Source organism: Poecilia mexicana, unplaced genomic scaffold (assembly GCF_051168715.1).
Source record: "Poecilia mexicana isolate PSO_F unplaced genomic scaffold, ASM5116871v1 scaffold_2, whole genome shotgun sequence".
Taxonomy (NCBI): domain Eukaryota; kingdom Metazoa; phylum Chordata; class Actinopteri; order Cyprinodontiformes; family Poeciliidae; genus Poecilia; species Poecilia mexicana.
The window spans coordinates 18872283-18896183 of record NW_028263371.1 but is presented as its reverse complement, the minus strand read 5'-3'; the positions used below and the strand labels follow the sequence as shown (position 1 = coordinate 18896183).

Below are 23901 nucleotides of genomic sequence, written 5' to 3'. Positions count from 1 at the left end.
CCCAGCCTGTGCTGCAAGGTTTGAGTCAAGCGGAATAGTGGAGGAAGGCAATGACCAGGCTAGCAAAATACTGCTACAGCATTAACATTTGAACCATTGTCGTCGTACCTCTCTTACCTGTTCCATATCAGGACCAGTTTGCTTCATGTCCAAGTACAATAACTTGTAGGTGCTCTCTCTTGATAGAAGGGCATCTTTTCCCTTAAATGCATCATGCATCTCTGATTGACCAGAGCCCTACTTTATTTGCTTCTTAATTATTTGCTTCTTTGTTCTAAGTCCAAATAGCACAGCATCTGGGTTCTCATCCCAGGTATTTGGGTGGCCATCTACAACTTCGCTACAAAATTATCTTTGTGGCTTCAAACTGATGCACAAATGTTTTAATGCATGGGTGTCCAAAGTGGGTCCTCGAGGGCCGGCATCCTGCACGTTTTAGTTCTCTCCCTGCTGGTAGTAACAACCTTTCCAGCATGTCAATGTTCCTCTTAGGCCTTCTAACGAGCCATCATTTGATCCAGGTGTGCTAAACCAGGGAGAGAACTAAAACATGCAGGATGGCGGCCCTCGAGGACCCACTTTGGGGACCCGTTATAATGCAATCTGTCACTTCTGGAGCAGACTTTGTCTTCAGTGTGTGAGCCTGTGGCCACTTGGTGAAATAGTCAATGATGACTATTCAGGACACGTATTTGGTGTCCTGACTTTGAGCCAGTTTTTTTTTATGAGGTCCATTCCAACCGATTCAAAAGGATGGGGAACCTTAAATGAAAAAATTAGTTAATTATGCTATCAATCAATAAATAAGAAAAGACGGGTACATCTTTGAGAGTACAGCTTTGTTAGCAAAAAAATTGTAGCCTTTTGACTTGGTGTTAATCTTCTCGTGTCAATAAAAATCCATCTACTCTTTTTCTGCCTCAGATGAGTAGAAAATAAGTGACCCTAACCCATGATCTAAGGGTTTAATCATTTAAGTTAAAGTCATGTTTGAATCTGATCATTTTTGCTGCAGGACTGGAAATTAGGGTTTATTTTCTTCATGCCAGCGTTGCTATCACACAAATAAATTAAAACACAGACATCAGTATGACTTAAATCGGCATATATAAATACACCAACTCTCAAATCAATCTCAAAGCAACTTTGGCTCTTCAAGAAAAGCAGCTGTATGTCTGTTGGATGTCCACAGTGTACATAAGGAGAAGATTTTTCAGTTTGAGGCGACTCTGATCCACCCGGCTGCTCATGATCTCTGCCTGCAGGCTGCAAGCTGTTCTGTTTACCTGGGGTGGAGTTGTTAGCTCTGCCAGTTTCAAACATCCTGGTCACAAGAATACCAGTCTACCTACACACACGCACACACAGACACAGGGTAAACACTCCTATCATCTGTTAAGTCTGTTAAACAGATGGCAGTTGATGAGCTTTGTTGTTATTGAAGAGCTTGTGGAACAATAAAATCTCTTTAAATTCTCACGAGTTGAGTCTTTATGATGAGAAATGACCGTTTAAACGACGATTTGACCAACAGCTCTGCCCCGAGCTCCAACAAAAGAAAAGAAAGAACCTGAAATGCAGAGTGCCGGGCCAACCGCATGTTCCTTCAGTTTCACATCATCAGCATCATCATTCCCTGAACAAATACTTCAGCCAATCAGCTGATCTGTTTTTCAGTTAAACTTTATGTCAAACTGGAGCAGGTCTGAAAACCTTCACATAATCTGTCCTGAGAGAACCAATGGATCCCAAACCAAGGTAGGAGATTGGCTCTCAGTAATCAACATTTGCAATTAATTGGGCATGTAAGCAAAAGTTGCTTTAGGTTTTACACTAAGCTGTTTTAGATTTATGATGTTTATTTTCTACTTAGCCAAAATGTATTTTATTGTACTGTTTGGAATTTTATTTTGATATTTATTTACATTTCTTTAGATTTCCCCATTTACGTCTCAAATTCAAGCTTGCCTAACAGAAACATTGCAGAACATAATGGAGACATTTGATGTTTTGTAGTTCAATCTGTCCCACAACGCTTATGGGATATTTGAGAATTTCCAAAGAAATTCCACATATCTAAAGTTATGTCATCCCATTTTTCTTGCATGTATGTCTGAAGGTCTGGCTTTAAAAGTCTTAGATTTAATCAGCCATTTGAGCTGTTGAGTCTTTAATGAGCTCAGATTCCCTGTTCAGTCTTACATTTAAATATAATAAAGGCTTAAAGTTGTACATTTGTTCATGGCTTCTTTAAAAAAAATGACAAAAGCTTTTATATGGGTCAGGAAGGTGTTGAAATATTCTTGTGAAACCCTGGAAGCAATTATGTAAAAAATTATGTAAAAAAAAACTGCCTGTAACGGTTTCTGTAAAGAAGTACAATCAAATATAAATACTTACACGTTTCTTTAAAACTAACAAACAGTTTTTCTTGTTTTGTTTGGAGAAACTATTATGACAAATTAAAAAAAAAAAACAAGTTTTGAGATTCTTACAAATTGACTAAAAATAGGAAACCTCTGGGACCGTAATATGAAATCTAAGACGTAATAAAACTAAACAATGAAAACAGAGAGAAAGACATTTTAAACAGTTGGGTGAAATAATAAATAAAATTACTGGTGATGAATAGATTAGGATCCCCTTCATTTATTCTCACTTAAAATGAATAAAATCATTCAGGAATCATATCATCTACACATCATGCATGTCGATGCATGATGTCCATTTACAATCAGAAAGAGGCTGTGAGCTTAAGCCTCATGCTGTTTGCAGAAAGGAAAGCTTTGCTTTGGGGCCTGATGTGAACACCCTCAACTGGTCCTCAGCTAGAAAATGTATCTTGTCTACATATTTTGCTTAATGAGTCAATTTTGTCAAATTAAATCTATTTCTTTTGCAGAGATAACATAATGTATAATAACATTTCATACTAGAGAACTGAATATTGAATGAGGCATCCCGAGTGTTTAAATAGTTGAACTCTGAATGTACTGCCATGCTAGAGTCGAACCAGTTCGGCACATTAAATATGTAGAAGTATTTATATATGGACAGTGTGTGTAGGAGGCTAACAAGAGAAGGGCTGCTCCCTTTCACCAATCACAAACCACACAGTATTCGTGACAGCCCGATTAACAGAAACCACAGCTGGTTAGACACAGAAATATCGTCTCACAGTGAATAGCCAGTATATTTAAGGCTCCATAGCGATCAGTTTTACTTTTGCATATGAAGCAATAAGAAAAATTTGTAAATTGCTTCAGGACGTCTGAGAACTAAGGAAGCTTATAGCGGAAGACGTCAGGTGAGGAATATCTTCTGGAAAGACGGTTCTGTTGTGGACAAAAGTCACAACAACTGACAGCAGATAGGTTATTGTGTCTTACTTCTGATTTGCAAAGGAGGAAACAGTAGAGTGTAGAGTAATCTTTGGAGAAGAATTAGAAGTAAGACTATACATAAAGTGAAAAACCTTCCTGCTAGAAACCTCTGTAGATATCAGCTAAATGGATCTATTGGGCAGTCCTGCAACTCAGCAAGGGTGAGTCCCTGAAGTTCATATTTCATATAATTAGTTCGTAGATCTACGTGCATCACAAGAAAGATATGCTGGCAGGAACATGTTGGATTTTTAGAAATTATGCTTAACTGACTTATCTGACATATATATAAAATACAAGATGTATATGTGGGATACCACTTGTTTTCTTTTTTGTCCATTAAGTAGAAATTTTTGTTTGCTTTTTCTTTCCATATTTCATGTTTTATTGTATTTGGACTCAGAACCTGAACTTGTACTAGAAACATACAGGCTTCACCTGATGGCCTCAGTAATTGGACTTTTTTTCTTTTTTTTTTTTTGCATCAGGCTCGCATTGTGATATGAAAGTGCAACAAAGGTTTTTTTTAATCCTATCCACAGCTAATTATTCTTTGTGGTGAAAACACACATGGGATGGACAGAACAAACAGTGCATCCCATACATTCACAGAATTTGGAACCTGTCTCGAAAAATGAAAAAAATAAATAAATAAAATCTGGACTATTTGAAACACCATAAGGAAATCAAAACAAACTGAAATATCGGTTTCTGGTTTTGGCCATAAAAATTCAAATTTGCCTATGTTCTGCTTGAATAGTTTCAATTTTAAAGCAAAAATCAAATATCCACTTTGAGTTTAACTTTATTGAACATATAGTGTAATAAAACAATAAACAAAGTTATATCCACAGAAAATATATTTAGGTTAGGTGCAATAGGTTTTGTCGTTACTGATTTCCAAAGAGAGCATTTTATTACCAGTTACTTTCACACAGGCGTTTTCAGTTCATAACAGCTTGTCCGTATTTTAAGCTACTGTTTTTCACCAAACGTTTGGGATCTTTTTCTTAATGCTTTATAGCTCAGTTGCAAAATAATCCATAAAGAGAGACTGATTGCATGCCAAACTTGCTGTTCCTTTAGCAGGAAGGAAAAGAAGATATTTGGCCTGAAAGTGAAGAAGAAGAAGAAGAAAGACGGCACTGACCTGGTCCTGGCAAACAAAGGAGCCGTGGGTAAGGCATGGAAAACAAACATCACTGAGTCTCAGCTGTGATCATAAGCAGAGGAGTTGTCCCTTGTCATCATGGGAGTGAGACGAACCCTGGTCAAACAAGCATGTGTCAGTACCGGGCTGAGACTGTGTGCAGTCCTGGTTGCTATGGGTGATTTCAGTTTTCTAGGAAAACAGATTGTTACTGCCATTCCCGTGAAACTGAACTGTAATGTTTCCTGATATGGAACAAAAAGGTATTTCAGTACTGAGAGCTTCTGAGTACTGTGGTCCTAATTGTTTTGTGTGTCCGTGTGTGTGTGTGTGTGTGTGTGTGTGTGTGTGTGTGTGTGTGTGTGTGTGTGTGTGTGTGTGTGTGTGTGTGTGTGCAGACAGTGAGGTCGAGGTTTCCTCAGAAGCATCTCTCGTACAGGAAGGGGAAACCCCAGAAGACCAGCCTCTCATTCGAAGAGCAATAAAACCAAACACAAAGAGGTACCACTGTTATCAAACTGTGGAACTGATGAGTACAATATCTGAGTGTATCTATTATGTAATATACTGTTCAGTTATGGAGGAGTCAAAAAGGATTTCAAAGCATCATGCATCCTGTTACAACTAGCAGAAAGAAAGCAAAAGTGGAAGTTATTGTCAGGTTCATGAAATGAAATGAAATGTTTCAAATAATTCACACAGAAGCTATAAAAAAAGATATTGTTTTGGTCAAAAGCGGCATTTGGACTATGTCTGTATCTGTAAACTGACACGACAACAAAATCTTCACATTCATGTGCCTTCCACGTTGGTATGCTGCAGGTTCACCGCTGGAGCATACCAGTGGAGAAGCACACACACCTCCAAATTGCCCCCAGGTTGAACGTTACTGTACAGAAAACCCTCCTCAACTTCATTTTTTAAAAAGTTGCAGCAGCTAAGCTGATCAAATCATTGACAGTGATGCCTCACTTACATATGTTATATATTGTAACAAGATAAAAGACACATCCTGCTGCAGAGGTGATACCAGCGACTCCAGCGTTATAAGATGACTGAGAAAGCAAATTGGAAGAACCTCTTTGGAGAGTACTAACAACATAGAAGCGTGATTATATATTTTTCTAATTATTACTCACAGGTTTTGAAAGATGGCGTGTAAATCGGAAGCCATTTACCTAGTTTACTTCTTCACTGTGAGAACTCAGATAGGATGAATGTTTTCTGTTCCGTCTGTTTTCCCTGTTTGTCCGCAAGATGACAAAACAGGTTTTGCAATGAATTTGACATTCATGTGGATTTCCACAGAGCCAAACTTCAAACTCGCATTCAGGACAGCGAAGGAAAACCTGAGAGCTTCCAGGTGACAACAACAGCGGCCTAAACAGAACAGAAAAAGCAAACCTGTTCGATTAAAACAGATCAACTCCGTCTTACCTGGACCCTGACGAATGACTTATTCTTGTTCTGTTTCGCAGATAGGCATTAATATCACAGAAGCCAGACAGCTTGTGGGGGAAAACATAGACCCCAGTGTGGTGATTGAGATTGGAGATGAGAAGAAACAGACGTCCGTCAAGGAAGGAACAAACGCTCCATTTTACAATGAGGTGAAATGAAACAGCTAGAGCTGAAAAGCAAGTTTCCAGACACTGTGTGGGGCGAGCAGTCGGTCAGATTGAGCGTCCATGTTGGTTCATAATCTGCCAACACAAGCGACACATTAATGCAACACAGCTGGCCAACTATGTTACTGGTTAGATTACATCACTGCAATCCTGACACTTACATTAAATACATTTAGCTACCAGAAAGAGTCTTTATTTCATTGTGTGTCCTCGCATGCTGAATGTTGATTGGTCAGAGGATTAGTACTATCCTGAAGACTTCGTTATCTCAAACAATTTAAGATCTCTACTTAATGTTTGCATTTTGAAAGCTGAACTCTGTCTTTTTTTTTTCTTGTCATTTTGTCTCGTCTGTTGGTATGTCAACTTTTTTTTTTTTTTACGGCCCTGCTGGTATATTTATTCACGTACATGAGTGGACATGTTCATTTTCTCTTTTTAAAGTTAAGAAAGAGATGTTTTAAAAAGCTGCTAGAAAAACTTCATAAGGGCTGTAAGTAAGTCATTAGCAGTTTTACTTTATAATTTAAACTGTTTTTGCTTCATCTCGTTTCTCCTCTCTCCATCAGTATTTCGTCTTTGATTTCTTTGCCCATAAAGAGATCTTCTTAGACAAAGTCATCAAGCTGACGGTTGGTAATAACATGAGAGTACATGCAACTTCCCACTTTAATGCTGATTTATTTTGGGTGCAGCTCTTATTGCTGCATTTATAGGTTAATTTTGTGGTGTTTTTTTTTTTTGTTTTTGTTTTTTTTGGTCCTCTGCAGGTCGTTCACTCAAAGATGCTGAAGACGTTCTGCGTGGGGTCCTTTAAACTGGACGTTTGGACAGTCTACAAACAGCCGGGTCTGTCATGTTTTATGACTTAGTGAAAGTCCGTAGCAGAGCGTCACAACGCTTCCTCATTGGTTCCTTCTGATGGAAAGTAGAGAGATAAACTGAATAATTGTGCCTTGCTCTCCCAGGTCACCAGTTTGTCAATAAGTGGGCAATGTTGACCAATCCTGGCGACATTAGCACTGGTGTAAAAGGATACGTTAAATGTGACATCAGCGTCTCAGCTAAAGGTGACGCCGTGCAGCCGGGACAAAAAGCAAGTGATGCTGAAGAACAGATAGAAAAGTATGAAGCACCTCTGAATTAATGTGCAGTGTTAAACACACTGCGGGCCGAATGCTAGATGCTGCCTTTGCAGATTAACTGTGTTGTTTGACTGGTTTGGAATAACGTTGTCCGTCATCAGGAACCTCCTGATCCCAGAGGGGCTTCCCTCTGAACGGCCCTGGGCCCGTTTCTGTGTGAAGGTGTACCGAGCCGAAGGCCTGCCCCGGAACAACTCCAGCATCATGGCCAACGTCACGAAGGCCTTTATAGGAGACAACACAGCACTCATTGATCCATATGTTGTCGTCAGCTTCTTCAAACAAGTGGTGAGCTGAATGTCGCTTCCGTTTAAAAGTTCAGCTGTAGCCATCTTGAATTGAGACGTGAGTGTGAGTTAAGATCCACGATTGGGGGAGTTGGGCTCAGAGCCACTGCTTCTCTTTGTTGAAAGGCCTCAGCAGAGACGGTTCAGGCTTCTGAGGTCAGCCGTTACCTTGGCTACCAGACCTCAGATTAGTGGAAGAAAAGGTTTTAAAGGTTTCTGTCTGCAGACAGTCAGTTCCCAGTCAACGTCACAGCGTAGATGCTTTGACTCAATGAAACAGGGTCAACACAAGTAGAAAGTCACCACATTTAATCCCATAACTAATCTACACGCAGCTCATAGTTGCAGGTGCTTCAAAACGAACCAGTTGAGTTCAGGAAGTAGCAGCTTCTTGTTTTACAATATTATTTGTAAAGCATGGCTTCAGGATGAAGGACGGTTGCAGTCATGGTGTACTCATGTCTCAATGAAAAACAGTGATCAACTACAGTCGCGTTTGTCTCAGGGTCGCACATCCACCCAGAAATCTTCGGCGGACCCCGTGTGGAACGAGCAGATTGTCTTCACTGAGATGTTTCCTCCCCTGTGTCAGAGATTAAAGATCCAGGTCTGAAAGCTCGATACCGCTGACTGATTTACAGTTCTGGAAAAAAGAATTTCAGTGTATGCAGGTAGAAATTTCCTAGAATCTTATATTAATTTTCCTTTAAGGTCTGGGATGAGGGGAGCATGAATGATGTTGCCATAGGAACCCATTACTTTGACCTGAGGCGCATCTCCAATGAACAAGATGGAGACAAAGGTGAGAAGAAATGAAGGTCTAGATCAGGTCTGAAGGTTGAAAGGAAATGTAAGTGTTTAATCATGATAAGGTTTTTTTTTCTCCCTGTTTATTTTCCCTGTTTATTTCATGTTCTTAGGGTTTTTACCAACTTTCGGTCCTGCTTGGATTAATCTGTACGGATCAGCTCGAAACTTCTCTTTGGGCGATGACACAGGGGAACTCAATGAGGGCATCGGCGAGGGAGTCTCCTTCAGGTTCATAGAAAGATATGATACTGCTTCATATTGCAACTAAAAGAAAGTGCCGTCTTTTACCTGATTTATATGCCCTGGACTGTGTGCTTGTGATTTTAGGGGCAGGGTCTACTTAGAACTGACAGTAGAGATCCTGTCTGGGGGCACAGGCTCAGACTCCAAACTCAGTCGGATGATTAAACCTGTCAAAGACGCAAAAGCAGGAAAAGCTGGTGGGAAGGATGCTAAGTCTTCTGCTGGAGGCGGAGCAGGAGGAGGTGCAGGGGCAGCTGATGACGACAAAGGAAAAGCAGGAGCAGCCGAGGTCCTGCCTGTTGATCCTCCTCCGGTGGTGAGAAAAAAAACCTTTAGCTTGTTCCAAAAAAGATACTTATTTAAAAGCAGCAAAATGAAATTGTACTAAAGCAGTACTGCAATTAATTACTGACAGTTAATTGATGAAGCTCCATATTGAGTGGACCAGGTCCAATAGCTTAAAAACCTTTTATAAGACCTCTTAGGTAAAAAGGCAGTTAATGAGGGTCAAAACTTACATTTTGACCCTCATTAAAGAAAAAAAAATGAAATTAGGCATGCATAATCTTTCGTCTTGCTTAGATTTACTTCATCATGCATCAGTGTAAATATTGTTACTTAAACTGAGCAAGTACTTCTGGTTCTATGTCCAGCCAGCTGAAGATGATGAGACCTTCCTGCTCTTTGGTGCTTTGTTTGAGGCCACCATGATCGACCGTAAGATTGGAGACAAACCCATCAGCTTTGAGTTCTCCCTCGGTGAGTCACAACAAAACCTCTCAGAAAACAAAATGAAAGTCTTTTTTTTCTCTCCATTGTAATATATAGTTGGGGCAAAAACAAAACAACCTGGTATTCAGTTGATTATTTCTCAGTTGTAACACTGTCGGGGTGAGCACTGACATGATGGGTCAGCAATAGGTCCCTTCTTTACTTGTGCGTCTTGTTTCAGGTAACCATGGCAATGTCTTGGAGTCTTCGGTCCAGCCAAGTGCTGCCAGTCCTGCAGTGACTCGGAGGAGGAAGGTGCTGGACCTCCCGGACAGCAGTGACATTTTTGGCTCCTCCCTCACCGTCCCGTCCTCACCCCTCCTCCCCAGAGATCCCTCTGATTCATGCGGAGCCTCGAAATCCGCTACACCTCCGGAGAAACCACTCATCGTCGAGGGAAACAGGTGGGTTTCATTTGAATATGCTGCTCAACAGCTGAGATTGTCCTCTGCAGTTCATCCACACTGCTTGAAAACTTAACAGACTGCTTCTTAAGTGAGCTTCAACTGGGGTTCCTGCTTAAATCATATGAACAGACTTATTCGCTTCTTCTACAATTTCAATCTCCCCTCTTGTAAACACGGGTCTCTTAAAGAATTAGAAAATCGTTTTCTCAAGATTTTCCTTCATCCTTGACACAGTGAAAAACTGATCAAGAGGACAAATAAGAATCGAGTTTTGCCAGTTGATTTATGGCTGACCATCATTTGTTATTGTTACCAAAACAAACTGTAGAATATGTATTCAGTGGACTGCACATCAATCAGACGTTCATCTCAGCTCTGCTTCATGCCTGTGTGTGGTTCTGTTCAGGCACTACATGTATTTGCCCCTGGAGAAGAAGAAGCCCTGTGCTAGTGTTGTGAGCTCCTGGGAGGACAGAACCTACCGGCTCTACAACTCCAACATGCTGGAAAATATCGCTGTGCTGTTTGTAAGTGGAAACACATACACACGCGCACGCCTCCACACACACAGGACGTTTTTCTAGCTTCACAAGGACTTTGCTTTGACTTCCATTCATTTTTTCATTCATTTCTACGGCCCAGCCCTGATCCTTACTCTAACCCTAACTACTAGCCGTAAACCCTAAACCTAAACCAGACCTAAACTCAAACCACGCTTTACACAAGGGAGGCGATGCAACAACAATCGTTTGCTTTTCTCCAGCCAAGCAACCCGCAAAATTCACACACGAAATGTTGAGTTCATGCATGTAGACGTGCGACACGACAGAAGAAAGTCAAAAAGTTTTCAGCTTTAGTTGCTGCCGTCGCTATCATGTTCCTTGTGTTGGGATCACCCCAACTGAAAACTGAACTTCCCTGTATGTGGAAACCTAACTGCTGAGCCAAAAAACATGACTACTCCTTATGGGACCCAAGATTTAGGCCTAATAAGGAGCAGTGGCTCCTGCTAACGTACTATCTGCTGGAAAAAATTTCCTTACAACACGAGAAATGCTTAAACACACACACACACACAACCTCTCTCATGTGTATCATGTTGTTTATCATGATACACATGAGAGAGGTTTCTTTATTTCTTTTTTGTCATACTGAAGATGCATGACTTTAGTGGCTCAAAGATAAACCAATCTGTGGGACTGCAGGTTTTAATAACAAAAATCCAACCCAAATAATAAACATGTATTTGTTTTTACACGTATCTTAACTTCATAAATACACCCAAAATAAAGAAGCAGGTGCATCAACTGTTCTGGAAGGATGATCAATTTCTGGAACCTGCAGTGCTTTAAATTCAGCAGTCTACTTGTTGTGATTATTCTCTGTCGTTGTGCCCCACAGGAGGAGGGTGTGTGTGTTGCTGCCGACCTGCATAAGAAGTTGGACCCAGCGGCTGAGGCAGCTTTAAGGGCCGCGCTCAGAGATTTTTGTTTGGATGCCAGGTAAATCCGGCAGAGCTCTCGCTGCTCCAGCAGCCGAGCATCTGAGGCTTGCAGCAACGAATCATTTCATTATGTTTATCCACCATGTTGGGATAACAGAGTTTGCCTATTCATTTATTGTTCAGCATAATCTCTACTAAATCTAAATGTTTCTAAAATTATGCTCAGAGATTTCAGTTTATAACTTGCAAATTTCCACACCTGGCAGGTATTCAAAGAAAAAAAAAAAAAAAGATCAGATGTTGGTGATGTTTTTTACAGTCGTGTCCAAAGACGTCACCTCAAATTATAATGGAACCACTGTGTGAAAATACTGACTTTCTTTAGTACGGAAATGACCGTGAGGAGAGGAACAAGTTTGATACACATTTTATTGCCACATTATAACATTAAATCCACTTCCAGCCTTTCAATTTACTCCTGGGCAAAGCATCACCAGATAAGTTTGTATTTTTACCCACTTTAGGACTTTTGTAATGACATCAATTCATTTATGCTATACTGCATTTTTCAACCCTAGTCATTACCAGTGTATGGCAATGATTTGGGTTAATGTAACTCTAAGCTCAACCAAATCTTTGTTCACCATCATTGTTGTTTTTTTCCTTCACTGCTTACTGCTGTTGCTCCACCACTAATTAAAACGCGACAACCAGGCGCTTTTCTTGCAACATTCATTCAGTTAATCAACAATCAAACCACCTACAGCTGTCACAACCAAAAGTTTATTTGTTTTTTTTTTCATTGGTTTCTAGTATCATCGTGGAGGAGGAGTTTTGTTCTGTTCTTTAAGATGCGTTGTGCGTTTTACAGGAATTTTATTGCCACTGCGGAGGCCAAACTGAAGGCAGAGCTGAAGAGCAGCTACCTGACAATCCTGGACAAGAAACGTCTGACCATGTGCAAACAAGAGCTGGTGAGGCTGGCAGCGCCTGCCGGGGGAAGGTTCATCTAGATATCAATGGAAAATCTTTGAGTTTTAATCAACTGATGCCAGAATCATACCTTTTTAATTTAATATCTGATCAATGATTAGGATTTAACACATATATGGTCATGGAAAACAGTCACTCCCCCTCTTACAGATTTATTCAAGTCTTGTTTTTATTTTCTTCTGTTAAATATTTCATTTAGAATACACTCAGAGTATTGATTGCTTAATTACTTTTGCAGCCCAGTTAGAGAGTAGTTTCTCTAGTGTGCAGATAGCAGGCTCAGTTGAGTGCCCCCTCCTGGTAGAGGCAATAAATAAACTATTATGCATGTAGAGGTGCTGATTTCAGAAAGAAATCTGCAGTGGCCTTTTAAATTTTTTCCAGAGCTGTTAGTCGCGGTACGGTAACATGAATATTGGATGTGGTATGTCTCTGCTCGAGTTCAAATAGTTGGTCATTTTCAAACCATTTTCCAATATTGTTTTCAAAAACGTGTGTTGCAGAAAATCAACTGAAGTGCCAATTTATTTGACCAACTACTCAACACTGTCTCCAGCTACAATAATCAATAAAAAGGTTACTTTATGCTGGCTCTCTGTAGATCTTTCAGGATATCCTCCATGCCTTACGTTTACCAAGGCCATTTACACTGGGCCTTTTGGCACCTGCACAGGAGTTCAGAGCAAAATAAAGGGTCTATTAATTTGTTCTTCTGTTGCGGTCAGACTAAATAAGTATGACTTTAATGGCTCTAAAGAAATGTTTTATTGGACAACAGGTGAGTATGGACTTACTCTGTGTTCTCCAGCAAAGTGTTTTGGCAAAGCATTAGCAGAGCACAGCACATACATGCATGCGTGTTGCAGGAGAGTATGGTAGGAGAGGCCGAGATGCTGGGAGAGAGGAAAACAGCAGCAAGAGGAGTGAAAGAAATGCTACAAGAAGCAACTAAGCTAGCGCAAAAGCTACGCTTCCTCGTGGAGGAGGTGAGAAAAGTTTTAACAGCGTCTGACTGATATGTTTACCATGGTGTCCTAACTTTTCTTGATCACATACACATCCTCACATTGCAGCCCCAACACACGGTCCCAGACATGTTTGTGTGGTTGCTAAGCAATAACAAACGTGTTGCATACGCCAGACTTCGAACCAGAGACCTGCTTTACTCCAGCAACCGGGAGGCCAGAGGAATTCTCTGTGGGAAGATAGTAACACTGTTTCTGAAGGTAAGAACATGCATAGTGCACACTGCTCCTTTAAATGTTGCACAACTGGTAGGGGGGGGGGGACAACCAAACCCCCAAATGTTCTGTATCTGAGTGTGTGCTTGTGTGTGCAGCCTCCAGGGAAGCGACCTGCAGCATTGTCGGTCCAAGCCAAGCTGGACGTGTACCTGTGGTTTGGAGCTTGCTCCGACTCCAGCCATATGCTGGATGACCTGCCTGCAGGATACAGTCGAGACACAGAGGGCGCCGACACCAACAGCCCTCCTTCTTACCTGCTTTGCATGGGTGAGGAAGAAGCACCAGTATGTCCATTGTTTAATAGTAGATCAGAATTTCTTCTAGCTGAATGTAGCAGACAGAAGTCAGAGTTCTTGGTCCCATTAAGGAAGCTTAGAGAAAAACACAGAGAATGCCAGAAACCTCGCTGGCATTCTCTGAACCTTCGGTTTAGGCTGGAGTTTCCACTTTCCTTTATCAATTTAAACTGAGGACCTAGTGAGGCTTTCAAACCACTGATTACCAACTAACTCCTCTCTGCTCAACAAATAGCTGTCTTTTAATCACACATTCCAACACCTTCACTTCAATCCTCCACTCGTACACACCGTGCGCCACGGATGTCACTTCCACACATCATGTTTGAAACTTTAATTTTAACCTTAATTTGTGCTGAATAAACTCTTACTCATGGCGTGACCTCCGACGAGCAAGGAAAAACTAAGATATGAATGTCTATTATCTTAAAACCACTGTCAGCATCGATTGATTTCTGCATCATTTGATTATTGCTCTTTTGGTGACTTTGGCTCGACGTGATCGCCGACATTCACGTTTGTCAGGTGAATGTCGGCGCATGGCAGAGCTTGTGGTTGGACCTGCTGTGTTTGTTTCTGCAGAGCACAAGTTCCAGCTGCGGTGCCACATGTATCAGGCTCGAGGTCTGATCGCCGCAGACAACACGGGGCTGTCCGACCCATTTGCGCGAGTCACGTTTCTCTCACACAGCCAAACCACCAATGTAAGTGTGTGTTTACGTATTGTTGGACCCGGCTCACCTGACTGGGGTTTTCATGGCAACCTGACTTACAACACTTTAAAATCAAACCAAACTGAAGAGCTTAGTTTGTTCTAAACAAACCTGTTGCGGTATTTCTGCTCTTCGCGTCTGACCTCGGTCTTCCTGTTTTGTGTGTGTTGTCAGATCATCAGTCAGACTCTCAGTCCTACATGGAACCATTGTTTGCCAATGAGCTCCGTTCTGTTAAGTGGAGACCTGCAGCACATCCAGGAGGAGCCTCCTCACGTTGTTGTCGAGGTCTACGATGATGACGCTCTGGTAATCCCACCGCAAGACACGTGATTCAGACGAGTCTCTTAGTTTCTGCCATCTCTGAACCCCTCCCTCCTCTGTGCAGGGAAAAGCAGAGTACCTGGGAGCCACGGTGGCAGTCCCTGAGGTGCGCTTGGCCTCTGAGCCCTACACCCCGCCTCTTCTGCAGTACAGCCCACTTCACTGTGGCAGCCAGTCAGGAGGAGACCTGCTGGCTGCATTTGAACTGCTGCAGGTTAGCCTCTCGGGTCACTTTCATGGCCAAAGGTGTGTGAAACGGTGATAATAGTGATGCAGAGTCTCATTTCCATGAACCTTTGATAACAGCAATGAGCGGCACTCCTTTAGTTTTCTCACCATGATTAGCCAAACATCTGACTGTCTTTTTTTCTGATCAAGAGAAATGTTTAGAAGAGACTGGTAGTTGTCCCAAGCGGATACAATAAGGGTCAGCGACTCCAGACGGTGACAAAATTCCACTCTGGAACTTTGTCTGGCGTCTCATAAGCTGGGCTTCCATTACAAATGTGCGTAAACTTTTTTCTGCATTCCCGCTAATGCTGATAAAACACAACTAATTTGCAATTGCAATAAACTAAAATCACACGTGAATAAGCTTGTTCATGTGATAAGTCATTAAACATCATGGCAAAGATGGATGTAAACACTCACCTGTCGATGTGTTCATAATTCAGTCATGGTGCTGTAGAGCTCTTCCTGTCAGCCATCTGAGGAGACGCCGGCGTCTTACTCAGGTGTTGGAGCGACAAACTCCTTATACATGGGAGCAGCTACACATGCGACGTTTTGGGGAAATTGTAGTCTGTAATTTTTTCAGAGTTATGGATTCAACGCGTGAGAACGACACACAATTTTTTATGAACTGTGCAATGCTGTGAGAGCTCTGGTGGAGCCAGCTGCACGTTGTCAGAAAAACCATCGTGCTACTACTTCTGGTCTTCTTTGTCGTTTTCACCAGTAGTAACATGTGATATGACATCACATAAGTCAATCAGATGTGACTAGTGTCACATCTATTTCAATGCAACCCAAAAAAAAAATCACCTCATCCCAGTGCTACATTTGATCAACAAATGTATTTTTTTCTAAAATTGTTGTTTCCTTTAAGCAATTTTTTTTTTTTGTAATTTAAATTTGCACAATTTTAAGGTTAATGGAAATGTAGCTGTAGACAGAACTTAAAAAAAAACAAAAACAAAAAAAAAAAAAAACACCTCTTTAGCTGTTTAAAACTTCAACAGAGGTAACTGGCTCACATCATTGTGATCACGCTAATCCAGAATGAATTTTTCCATCTTCTAGATTTCAAAGTCTGGCCAGATGAGTCTGCCAGAGTTAGAAGAACAGGAAGGAGGCATTTATACTGTTCCTGCCAACATCAGGCCAGTTCTCAGCACCTACAGGCTGGAGGTTTGTCTGCTTTAATCACAAGGGGGTTGAGAGGATCTTCAGGATGTCCTTTTAAAACAGATGTTGATGTTTCCCATTAGGTTTTGTTCTGGGGGCTGAGGGAGCTAAAGAGGGTTCAGCTCCTGTCTGTCGATCGGCCACAGGTCTGAGAAATTCTCTTACTTTTAAGGGAATCAGAATTACATAGATATTTCATTGCTGTCATAATTTTAGCATTTAGTGTATTTCCTAAATGTATAACAACATTTTTTCTAACGAATACGCTTTTTGAGAAAAAATTGACTTTAAGATGTTCGTCTTCTCCAGGTGTTCATAGAGTGTGCGGGTAAAACTCTGCGCTCCTCAGTCATCCAGAAGTACAAATCCAACCCAAACTTCACCACACTGTTAGATGCCATAGAGCTGGTAAGATCAACACGCCTGGAACACATATAAGCTACGTCAGCACAGCAGGAGAGCTTCAGCTGGTCGGGGAGGAACACATCATGTTGGGCAATATGTCAAAACGTTCCAATTACAAAATCACTTTCAAGTATAAATTAGCAAGTTAATGTCACTGAGTGAAATAGGAATTTGATCCATTACAACCCAAGCAGAACTGTGGCTCCTGTAGATGGGCTGTGTTCCCATCTGGTGCACGGCAGTGCAGATATGGTCCTCCAGTCAGGATGTCTGTACAGTACAGTTGTCCACAGGACACATTTACTGAGCACTTTAAATTTCTTTGTCCACTCTGTTGTGCGGCAGGAGTTGCCAGAAAACGAACACCTCCATCCTCCTCTCAGCATCACCGTCGTTGACTGGCGGGCCTTTGGCCGCAGCACACTGGTTGGAAACCACATCATCAACAACCTCAAGGCCTTCAAGTACACTCCCCCTCCCGCTCCCCCTCACACAGTTCAGTTACACAAACCACCTGAGGTCACACACACCCCAAGACCCTCCCTGACACCAGAGCCACACAGCATTAAGGGTAATGATTGTTTATAACTTTGTGCACTGTTTTTATTAGCTGTCAAGGCAGTTCATTCGTTATCGTTTCCCATCAATGATAAAAGGCCACCATGTGTAACACTTTAAAGATAAAGAACTTGGATTTTACATTTAATGACAAGATGCAAAATAAAAACAAAGAAAACTCCATGACTGAGTAGACGATTAAAAAAAAATCACAATTAGTCAAAAAGGACTGCAAAGGTATATAAAAATAAGACAATTATGGAAATGACAATGATTGCTCAACTTTTTCAACAGGACCAAAAATGACCCAAATTTGATCAGAAAAGGGCCAAAAAGATTTAGATAAATGCTGCTCCTGTAGTTTTGGTGTTATTTTCAGTTCAGCTTTCATTCAAAACAAGGTTCATAAGTTCATTCACTCATTCATTCATTGATTCTAAGAGAACCCATTCGGTCTGGTTTTAGTTTAAGTAAACCCAGAGAGAGAACGAGGAAGTTTATTCTATCCATCATATTGAGTAGGAACAATATCCAAACATCTCTCTGCACGGCTTTCTGACCAGACGCCTGGACAGAGACTTAAAGAGGAGCAGCAAAACCAAATGACTTAAAAAAATCTAAACAACCAAAGCATCATGATTCAGTCTAAAGACATTAAAGAGCAGCTGAGAAACGGCCAGTAAAGCCTATCAGCCTACAAAGGCTTATGAAGCCATTTCTAAGGCTTTGGAGCTGAACTGAACCACAGTGAGAACCATTGTGCTTGACTGCATGGACTAGACTGATTTGAATTGAGTCGACCAATATAACTGCTTGCATTAAGTGTGTTGAGATGGCATTTGTTGTAAGTTAGTGGTGTAGAAATAGACGTGAACTGAGCTGTGGTTGACAGGGCTGTCTCAGGAAGCTATGGAGACCCGTTCAACTGTGACCCTAACTAACCAGGACTTCCTCATAACTGTGGAGGATGAAGCTCCGCTTCCAGCTCCGCCCACACCAAGGCCACAACCCAAGAAGAAAAAGGTGAAATTCACATGCAAAAGAACAAGTGGTCACATTACTTGCGCCAGCTCCAAAATCGATCCTTTCTGAATATTTTTCAAATAGGAGAGGAGCTCAAAGAGCATCCACCGGTCCACTAAGAGGAGGAGGCGAACCATCGCTGACGAGTCTGCAGAGTCCGTCATTGACTGGTGGTCCAAATACTATGCTTCTGTGAACAAACAGGTGACTCTGACCGCCAGGTTTGTGCAGAAACATCATAATCTAATCATTTTAAGAGATGTCCATTTGAGCTGCCTGTGTTTATTCCAGGCTAAACAGAAGGACAGCTTCCAACTACCTAGTGTGTTTGACAAAGGTAAGAAATTCTCATCCACTCTCAGTATCTTTGTTTTATGTTGCCAGGTCCAAAATATTTAAATTCTCCTGTTAAGGAAAGCTCTTAGGTGGCTCATATAAGAAGCATGTACTGTTTGGTTGACTGATCTCTCCAGAAATGTGTTAGGCCATTTTGACATCATGCAGATGCTTTGGTCCACTGGTCTTCTGACTGTTACCATCACTCACAAACAATTCTCTCTCCTGCTGTGGGCAACACTGAAGGGAACACTGTGTAACAGACGAAGGTTTGCCTGTACCACACAGATCATTTTTAATACTAAAAAAAATGTGTCAATCAATTAATCACGTTAATTTACTAAGGGGGCAGGATTATGTGTTTTCCAGCCATATGGTATAGTTTTATAGCACTATCAAGTAGCTGTGACCTAAACAAATGCTAAAACATAACTTAAAAAATTTTGACTTTGCAATTTAACAGCTTGAAATTGGGTCACTGTCTCTTTAAGAAAATTACCCCTGCTCTTTCTGACACTCCGTTCTCAGCAATCATCACATTAACATCGCTCTATTTAGTGTTTACAAGCGTTTGTGGGCGCACTGGAATGAGGTTCACATAATGAGCCCTGCAGATGTACGGTTCCACCCGGTGGTTGCTAATCGCTGCTGCTGCTAGTTTGAAGGAGCTGAGTGGGTGAGTTGGGAGGGAGGTGGGCTCTGTAAGGTGGAAGCTTGCCTTGGAAGCTGCAGTTCCCAGGAGGAGCTACATGTGGAAAGCGGTGCTTGATTCCCCCAAGAGTTTTACAAACCCAAATGGGAGGTTCAAGGATTTCTAAAACATGCATGAAAGAATCAAATCAACACTCCAGGTATGTTTTTAATGAGAGAATCATATTATAACATGATATAAAGCTAAGAAAAGGTAATTTTACACAATTCTGTCCCTTTAATGTTCTGACTCCAAAGGAAAATGTTCCAGATACAAGTACCTGAAATGAGCTTTCCCCATTTGGTGGCTGAACCTTCCCTTAGGAGTTAGAGGCAGGGTGATGATTGGGTCATTCAGAAGGAGTTTGGGGTAGAGCTGTTGCTCCTCGACAGACTTCTGCTCAGGAGGTTTCGGTTTCTCCCTCCTGAGCTGGAAGTTTTCCAAACACATCCCATGTGGAAGAGACCTTGTGGCAGACCCATGTTCGTGTTTGCAAAGGGAACAAAAACGTCACGAACAATCTCCATGCATGTAGTGGATGTTTCCTGCTGAGGCGATCCAGGGGCGGAGCATCAAGTACTAGAGTGTGTCATCTTTTCTATTTAGCTTAAAGTGATCCAACACTTTTGACACTTTTTGTCTCTTTCTTGGCAAAGGTTCTTTCTGTTCTTCCTCTTCTCTCTCCACAGCTGCTATTAGCACTTAGCATTCATCAACGGCTTGCATAACACAAATAATTATCCGGTCAGAACATAGTACACCAAATAGTAAAACATAATTTAATAAGAAACTGTCAGTTTCAGCAAATATGTAAATATAATGATAAAAGTTCCATCCTGCAGCTTTAAATGACGTTTTACTGCTTCACAAGCTCATTTCCTCAGCGGCAGCCAAGAGACTAGAGGCTACATCTTTTGGATCATTTAAGAATAACAAAAAAAAATGAATGGAAGCATTTCTTCAATGACACAGTTTCATTTAGAATATCACATTTTTAACCTCATGATATCTGATGAGGTCCCCTGACCCACACTGTTGTGCATTGCAGCTTCACCATACCACAGCTTGCTCAGCGATGGAGTAGACTCTCTGGGTAAGGACTTAGACATGCAGTTGGAGGAGTTCTTGTCATGCACATCCAGCATCTGGCTTTGTTCACTTCCTGGGGAGAAATCTTCTGCTTGGTCACTGAATGACATCTGCAGGATTTGGGGACTGACTGAATCTTTGTGGTTTCCATGGTACAGCTGCAGACACATGTAGACACCCAAGGCCTTCGGCCGTTGCACTATGAATGTGAATGTACTGGATGTGGTTCTGTCACTGAACAATCTGCATGGTATTTGTAGTTTTGTGCCCACAAAAACCAGTTTAAAAAAAACAAACTGGTTTGTTCTTCCACTTGAAGAGCCGCGGTGGATTGTATAAACTCTGACACATGACTGGCAGGTCTGTGAACGAGGCTTTATGCATGTGTGTGCACGTCGTTGTGTTTGTTGCTGTGTTCTGCGTCAGTGTTTGTCACCGAACACATCCTGTGTGCTCTGCCACAGTCAGCAGCCAATCAGATGGAGACAAGAAGAAGAAACAGAAAGGAAAGGAGACACTGGAGCTCAGCTATGTCTTACCTACTAAAATCGCAACACTCCAGGTAAAACACCAAGGACATAAGCACCAAGTTGGTCTTTAGTTTATGCTTAGAATACCAATGAACTTACAATATACAAAAGAAAACTTTTTAACACAATACTAGGTCATCAACAGAAACAAAAGTTTTTTGTTCCTTGGAATTTGAATGCATAGTGCATGTCTCTGAGCAGCACATACACACCTCAAAGCAATGGATGTACCATGCTCATTATTTATTCTTTATTGTCATTGTGACAATGAAACATTGATTAAAAAATAATGGAAAATTGACCACTTGGCAGCATTCAACAGGGGAATGTTGAATGCTGGGTAAAAACTGTTCCTCTGTCTGTTGGTTTGTGTTTAATAGTAGATTTCAGGTCCTGAAACATAAAACCGTAGGTTTCTTTCTTACCCTTTGTGGTTGTGATCTGGCCTGTGCAGCTGTACAGTAAGGAGCTGGAGGCAGAGTTTGGTCCATTTGATGATTGGGTCAGCACATACGAGCTGTTCAGGGGGAAGGCCAATGAGGACGAGGGAACGTCTGATGAGAGATTTGTTGGGAAGTTCAAGGTGAGTTCCTCTACAGGTGCTGCTACGAGACATGGATTAAAATACATGTTAATCTAGTCATTTATTTCTTTTTTATTCCGCTCATTTAGGGTCGATTCTGCCTCTATAAGCTAAGTGATGAAGACGAGGAGGACGGGGAAGACGTCGTGGACACAGGTCACTACAGGGTGAACAGAGGAATCCCCCCAAACACTTCAGTCCAAGTTCTCATCCGGGTTTACGTCGTCTCTGTGAGTCCAGCTCCGTTCTGCTCTTTGTTTTTTTAAATGACATAAAGCTTTAGATCCCTGCCGTCTTCCCAGGCGTCCAACCTGCATCCAGCCGACCCAGATGGGAAGGCCGACCCTTACATTTTTCTTCGCCTTGGGAAAAATGAAATCAAAGACAGAGATAACTACATACCAAAACAGCTGAACCCTGTTTTTGGACGGTACGCGACTGATCTGTTGAACGTCTGAACGTTGTCCAGTTGGGATTCGTGTTCTCAGACGGCTCTCTCCTCCAGGTCCTTTGAAATGCAGGCCACGTTTCCTCAGGAGTCTCTGCTGTCGTTGCTCATTTATGACTATGACCTGGTGGGAGGCGACGACCTGATTGGAGAGACTCGCATTGATCTGGAGAACCGCTTTTACAGCAGGCACAGAGCTACATGTGGACTGCCTAGCGAGTACAGTCTGTAAGTTCAGGTGCTTTCCTAGGTGTTCAGTTCGGGGTGGGGGGCGGAGTTTAGGTCAGAGCGTTACCTAGAGCCCCGTAGAGTACGGTACAAATACGGAGATGTAGCTGTCCACCTAATCTGACAGGCCAGGCAGGGAGAACATTAACCAGAGAGCAACCAGGAGATCCATGGTGACTCTGGAGGAGCTGCACAGATGCACAGCTCAGGTAGGAGAACACATGGACAGGACAACCATTAGTCACACACTTAATAAATCTGATATTTCTGGTGGAGATAAAAGAAGGAAGTCATAAAAGAGAGTGATGAGAAGAAAGGAATAAAAGGAAGAAAACCTGTTAGACGCTGCAGCAGGTGTCAGACTGGAATGGACATTCACTTTCCAGTACAGCAATGTGACTAAACAAACAGCCAGAGCAAAATGAGGCGGTTAGGACCAAAAGCACATGCACGTGTTGCAATGACCCTTCAGTTAACAACCACAGCTGTTTTGCAAAGAATTGGCAAACATTTCAGTGATTAGATGTATAAATATGATAAGCTCTAAAAAAAAAATCTGAAAGACTTTCAGCTGTGATTAAAATGAAAGATGGTTTTAGAAATTGACTGAATACAAAAGGCATGTCACGTTTAAGCTACTTTTAAAATGTATCCCAAAGTTCTACCTTGTGTTGGCCTGTCACGTAAAAATCCCCGGTATGTGGCGGATGTTCAAGATGAATGAAAGCCTTTTCAAGTCACCGAATTAAGTCTTGCTGTGAGTGACTGAGCGCCTCTCTTTGACCACAGAGGGGGTTACAACGCCTGGAGAGACTGCCTGAAGCCGTCAGAGCTGCTGGCAAAAATGTGCAGAGACAACGGAGTGGACGGTCCTCATTTCAGTCCAGGACGCATCACCGTGGCTGACAAAGTCTTCACAGGGAAGACTCTCTACATGCACGACGGTAACGACAACTCACACAAGTTCTGGATGTTTTGAGATGGACTTAGAACGTCATCGGTGAACTTGCACAAATGCTGTGCTGTCTTCATTCAATTCAAAAATTCTTTATTCATCCCAAAGGAAGGTTAAATGTTGTCACTCATAAAATCCAAGTACCTTCAAAGTCTTCATTTTAATGTGTTTTTTTCATGTTGGATATGAGCCTCAGCCATGATGATGGATAGAAGAGATGGATTAAACTACTGCAGCCTCTGTTTTAGCTCAGCTTTGGGATTTGGGGTCAGAGTTCAGATTTGACTGTTTTTGAGCTTTTTGGATTCTAATCATCTTCTTCTGGTTGTACAAACAATACTTCTACGAGTACCGTTGCCACGGTTATGCACCATACAGCTGTCTGTAGGTTAAAAGGAAGAGGAAAAATCCTACCAGCTACACAGCATCCAGAATCAGAGGGAACAAATGTCTCAATCTAAGACATTATGAAGAAAAGTCCACAAGAAACAATCACACCTAGCATAACAAAGCCCTCTTCATTAGGCATGCTGGTGTTGTGCACAATATTTACCAGCATTTCATCTTTCACCAGTATTGCTCTGATGCACTGTATTGTCAAAAGTTTGCTTTGGAACTTTGCAAATGGGCCACAAATGTGTTTATGGGAATTTGTACCATTCTTCCACAAGTAGTTTTAAATGTAGCTGTTGGAGAAAATAGCCCGATTCATAGTCTTCTCTAATTCGTAACACATTTGTTCTGTTGAGTTGTGGTTAAGACTCTGGGCAAGTTTCCAATCACCTTGTAATAACACCCCAAATGCTGGTT

General features: G+C 41.7%; 1 protein-coding gene across 1 annotated transcript in view; it reads left to right on the top strand.

Moving 5' to 3' along the window:
* Positions 1 to 1647: 1647 nt before the first annotated feature.
* fer1l6 (fer-1 like family member 6) overlaps positions 1648 to 23901 on the top strand; it is a 27926-nt gene continuing 5672 nt past the window's right edge. Inside the window, exons 1-38 of the mRNA XM_015008852.2 lie at positions 1648 to 1758; positions 4470 to 4561; positions 4932 to 5034; positions 5842 to 5896; positions 6012 to 6143; positions 6731 to 6793; positions 6932 to 7010; positions 7130 to 7286; positions 7408 to 7594; positions 8099 to 8200; positions 8305 to 8395; positions 8514 to 8631; positions 8731 to 8962; positions 9300 to 9405; positions 9599 to 9821; positions 10231 to 10351; positions 11226 to 11326; positions 12140 to 12242; positions 13128 to 13247; positions 13335 to 13487; positions 13601 to 13772; positions 14384 to 14505; positions 14689 to 14823; positions 14903 to 15052; positions 16141 to 16248; positions 16329 to 16391; positions 16555 to 16653; positions 16996 to 17221; positions 18101 to 18231; positions 18316 to 18435; positions 18523 to 18568; positions 20307 to 20351; positions 20812 to 20909; positions 21332 to 21460; positions 21550 to 21690; positions 21763 to 21890; positions 21966 to 22136; positions 22926 to 23080. Of these exons, the coding sequence (XP_014864338.2) occupies positions 1742 to 1758; positions 4470 to 4561; positions 4932 to 5034; positions 5842 to 5896; positions 6012 to 6143; positions 6731 to 6793; positions 6932 to 7010; positions 7130 to 7286; positions 7408 to 7594; positions 8099 to 8200; positions 8305 to 8395; positions 8514 to 8631; positions 8731 to 8962; positions 9300 to 9405; positions 9599 to 9821; positions 10231 to 10351; positions 11226 to 11326; positions 12140 to 12242; positions 13128 to 13247; positions 13335 to 13487; positions 13601 to 13772; positions 14384 to 14505; positions 14689 to 14823; positions 14903 to 15052; positions 16141 to 16248; positions 16329 to 16391; positions 16555 to 16653; positions 16996 to 17221; positions 18101 to 18231; positions 18316 to 18435; positions 18523 to 18568; positions 20307 to 20351; positions 20812 to 20909; positions 21332 to 21460; positions 21550 to 21690; positions 21763 to 21890; positions 21966 to 22136; positions 22926 to 23080 (4594 nt within the window). The 5' untranslated portion in view covers positions 1648 to 1741. The remainder of the gene's footprint in view (positions 1759 to 4469; positions 4562 to 4931; positions 5035 to 5841; positions 5897 to 6011; positions 6144 to 6730; positions 6794 to 6931; positions 7011 to 7129; positions 7287 to 7407; positions 7595 to 8098; positions 8201 to 8304; positions 8396 to 8513; positions 8632 to 8730; positions 8963 to 9299; positions 9406 to 9598; positions 9822 to 10230; positions 10352 to 11225; positions 11327 to 12139; positions 12243 to 13127; positions 13248 to 13334; positions 13488 to 13600; positions 13773 to 14383; positions 14506 to 14688; positions 14824 to 14902; positions 15053 to 16140; positions 16249 to 16328; positions 16392 to 16554; positions 16654 to 16995; positions 17222 to 18100; positions 18232 to 18315; positions 18436 to 18522; positions 18569 to 20306; positions 20352 to 20811; positions 20910 to 21331; positions 21461 to 21549; positions 21691 to 21762; positions 21891 to 21965; positions 22137 to 22925; positions 23081 to 23901) is intronic.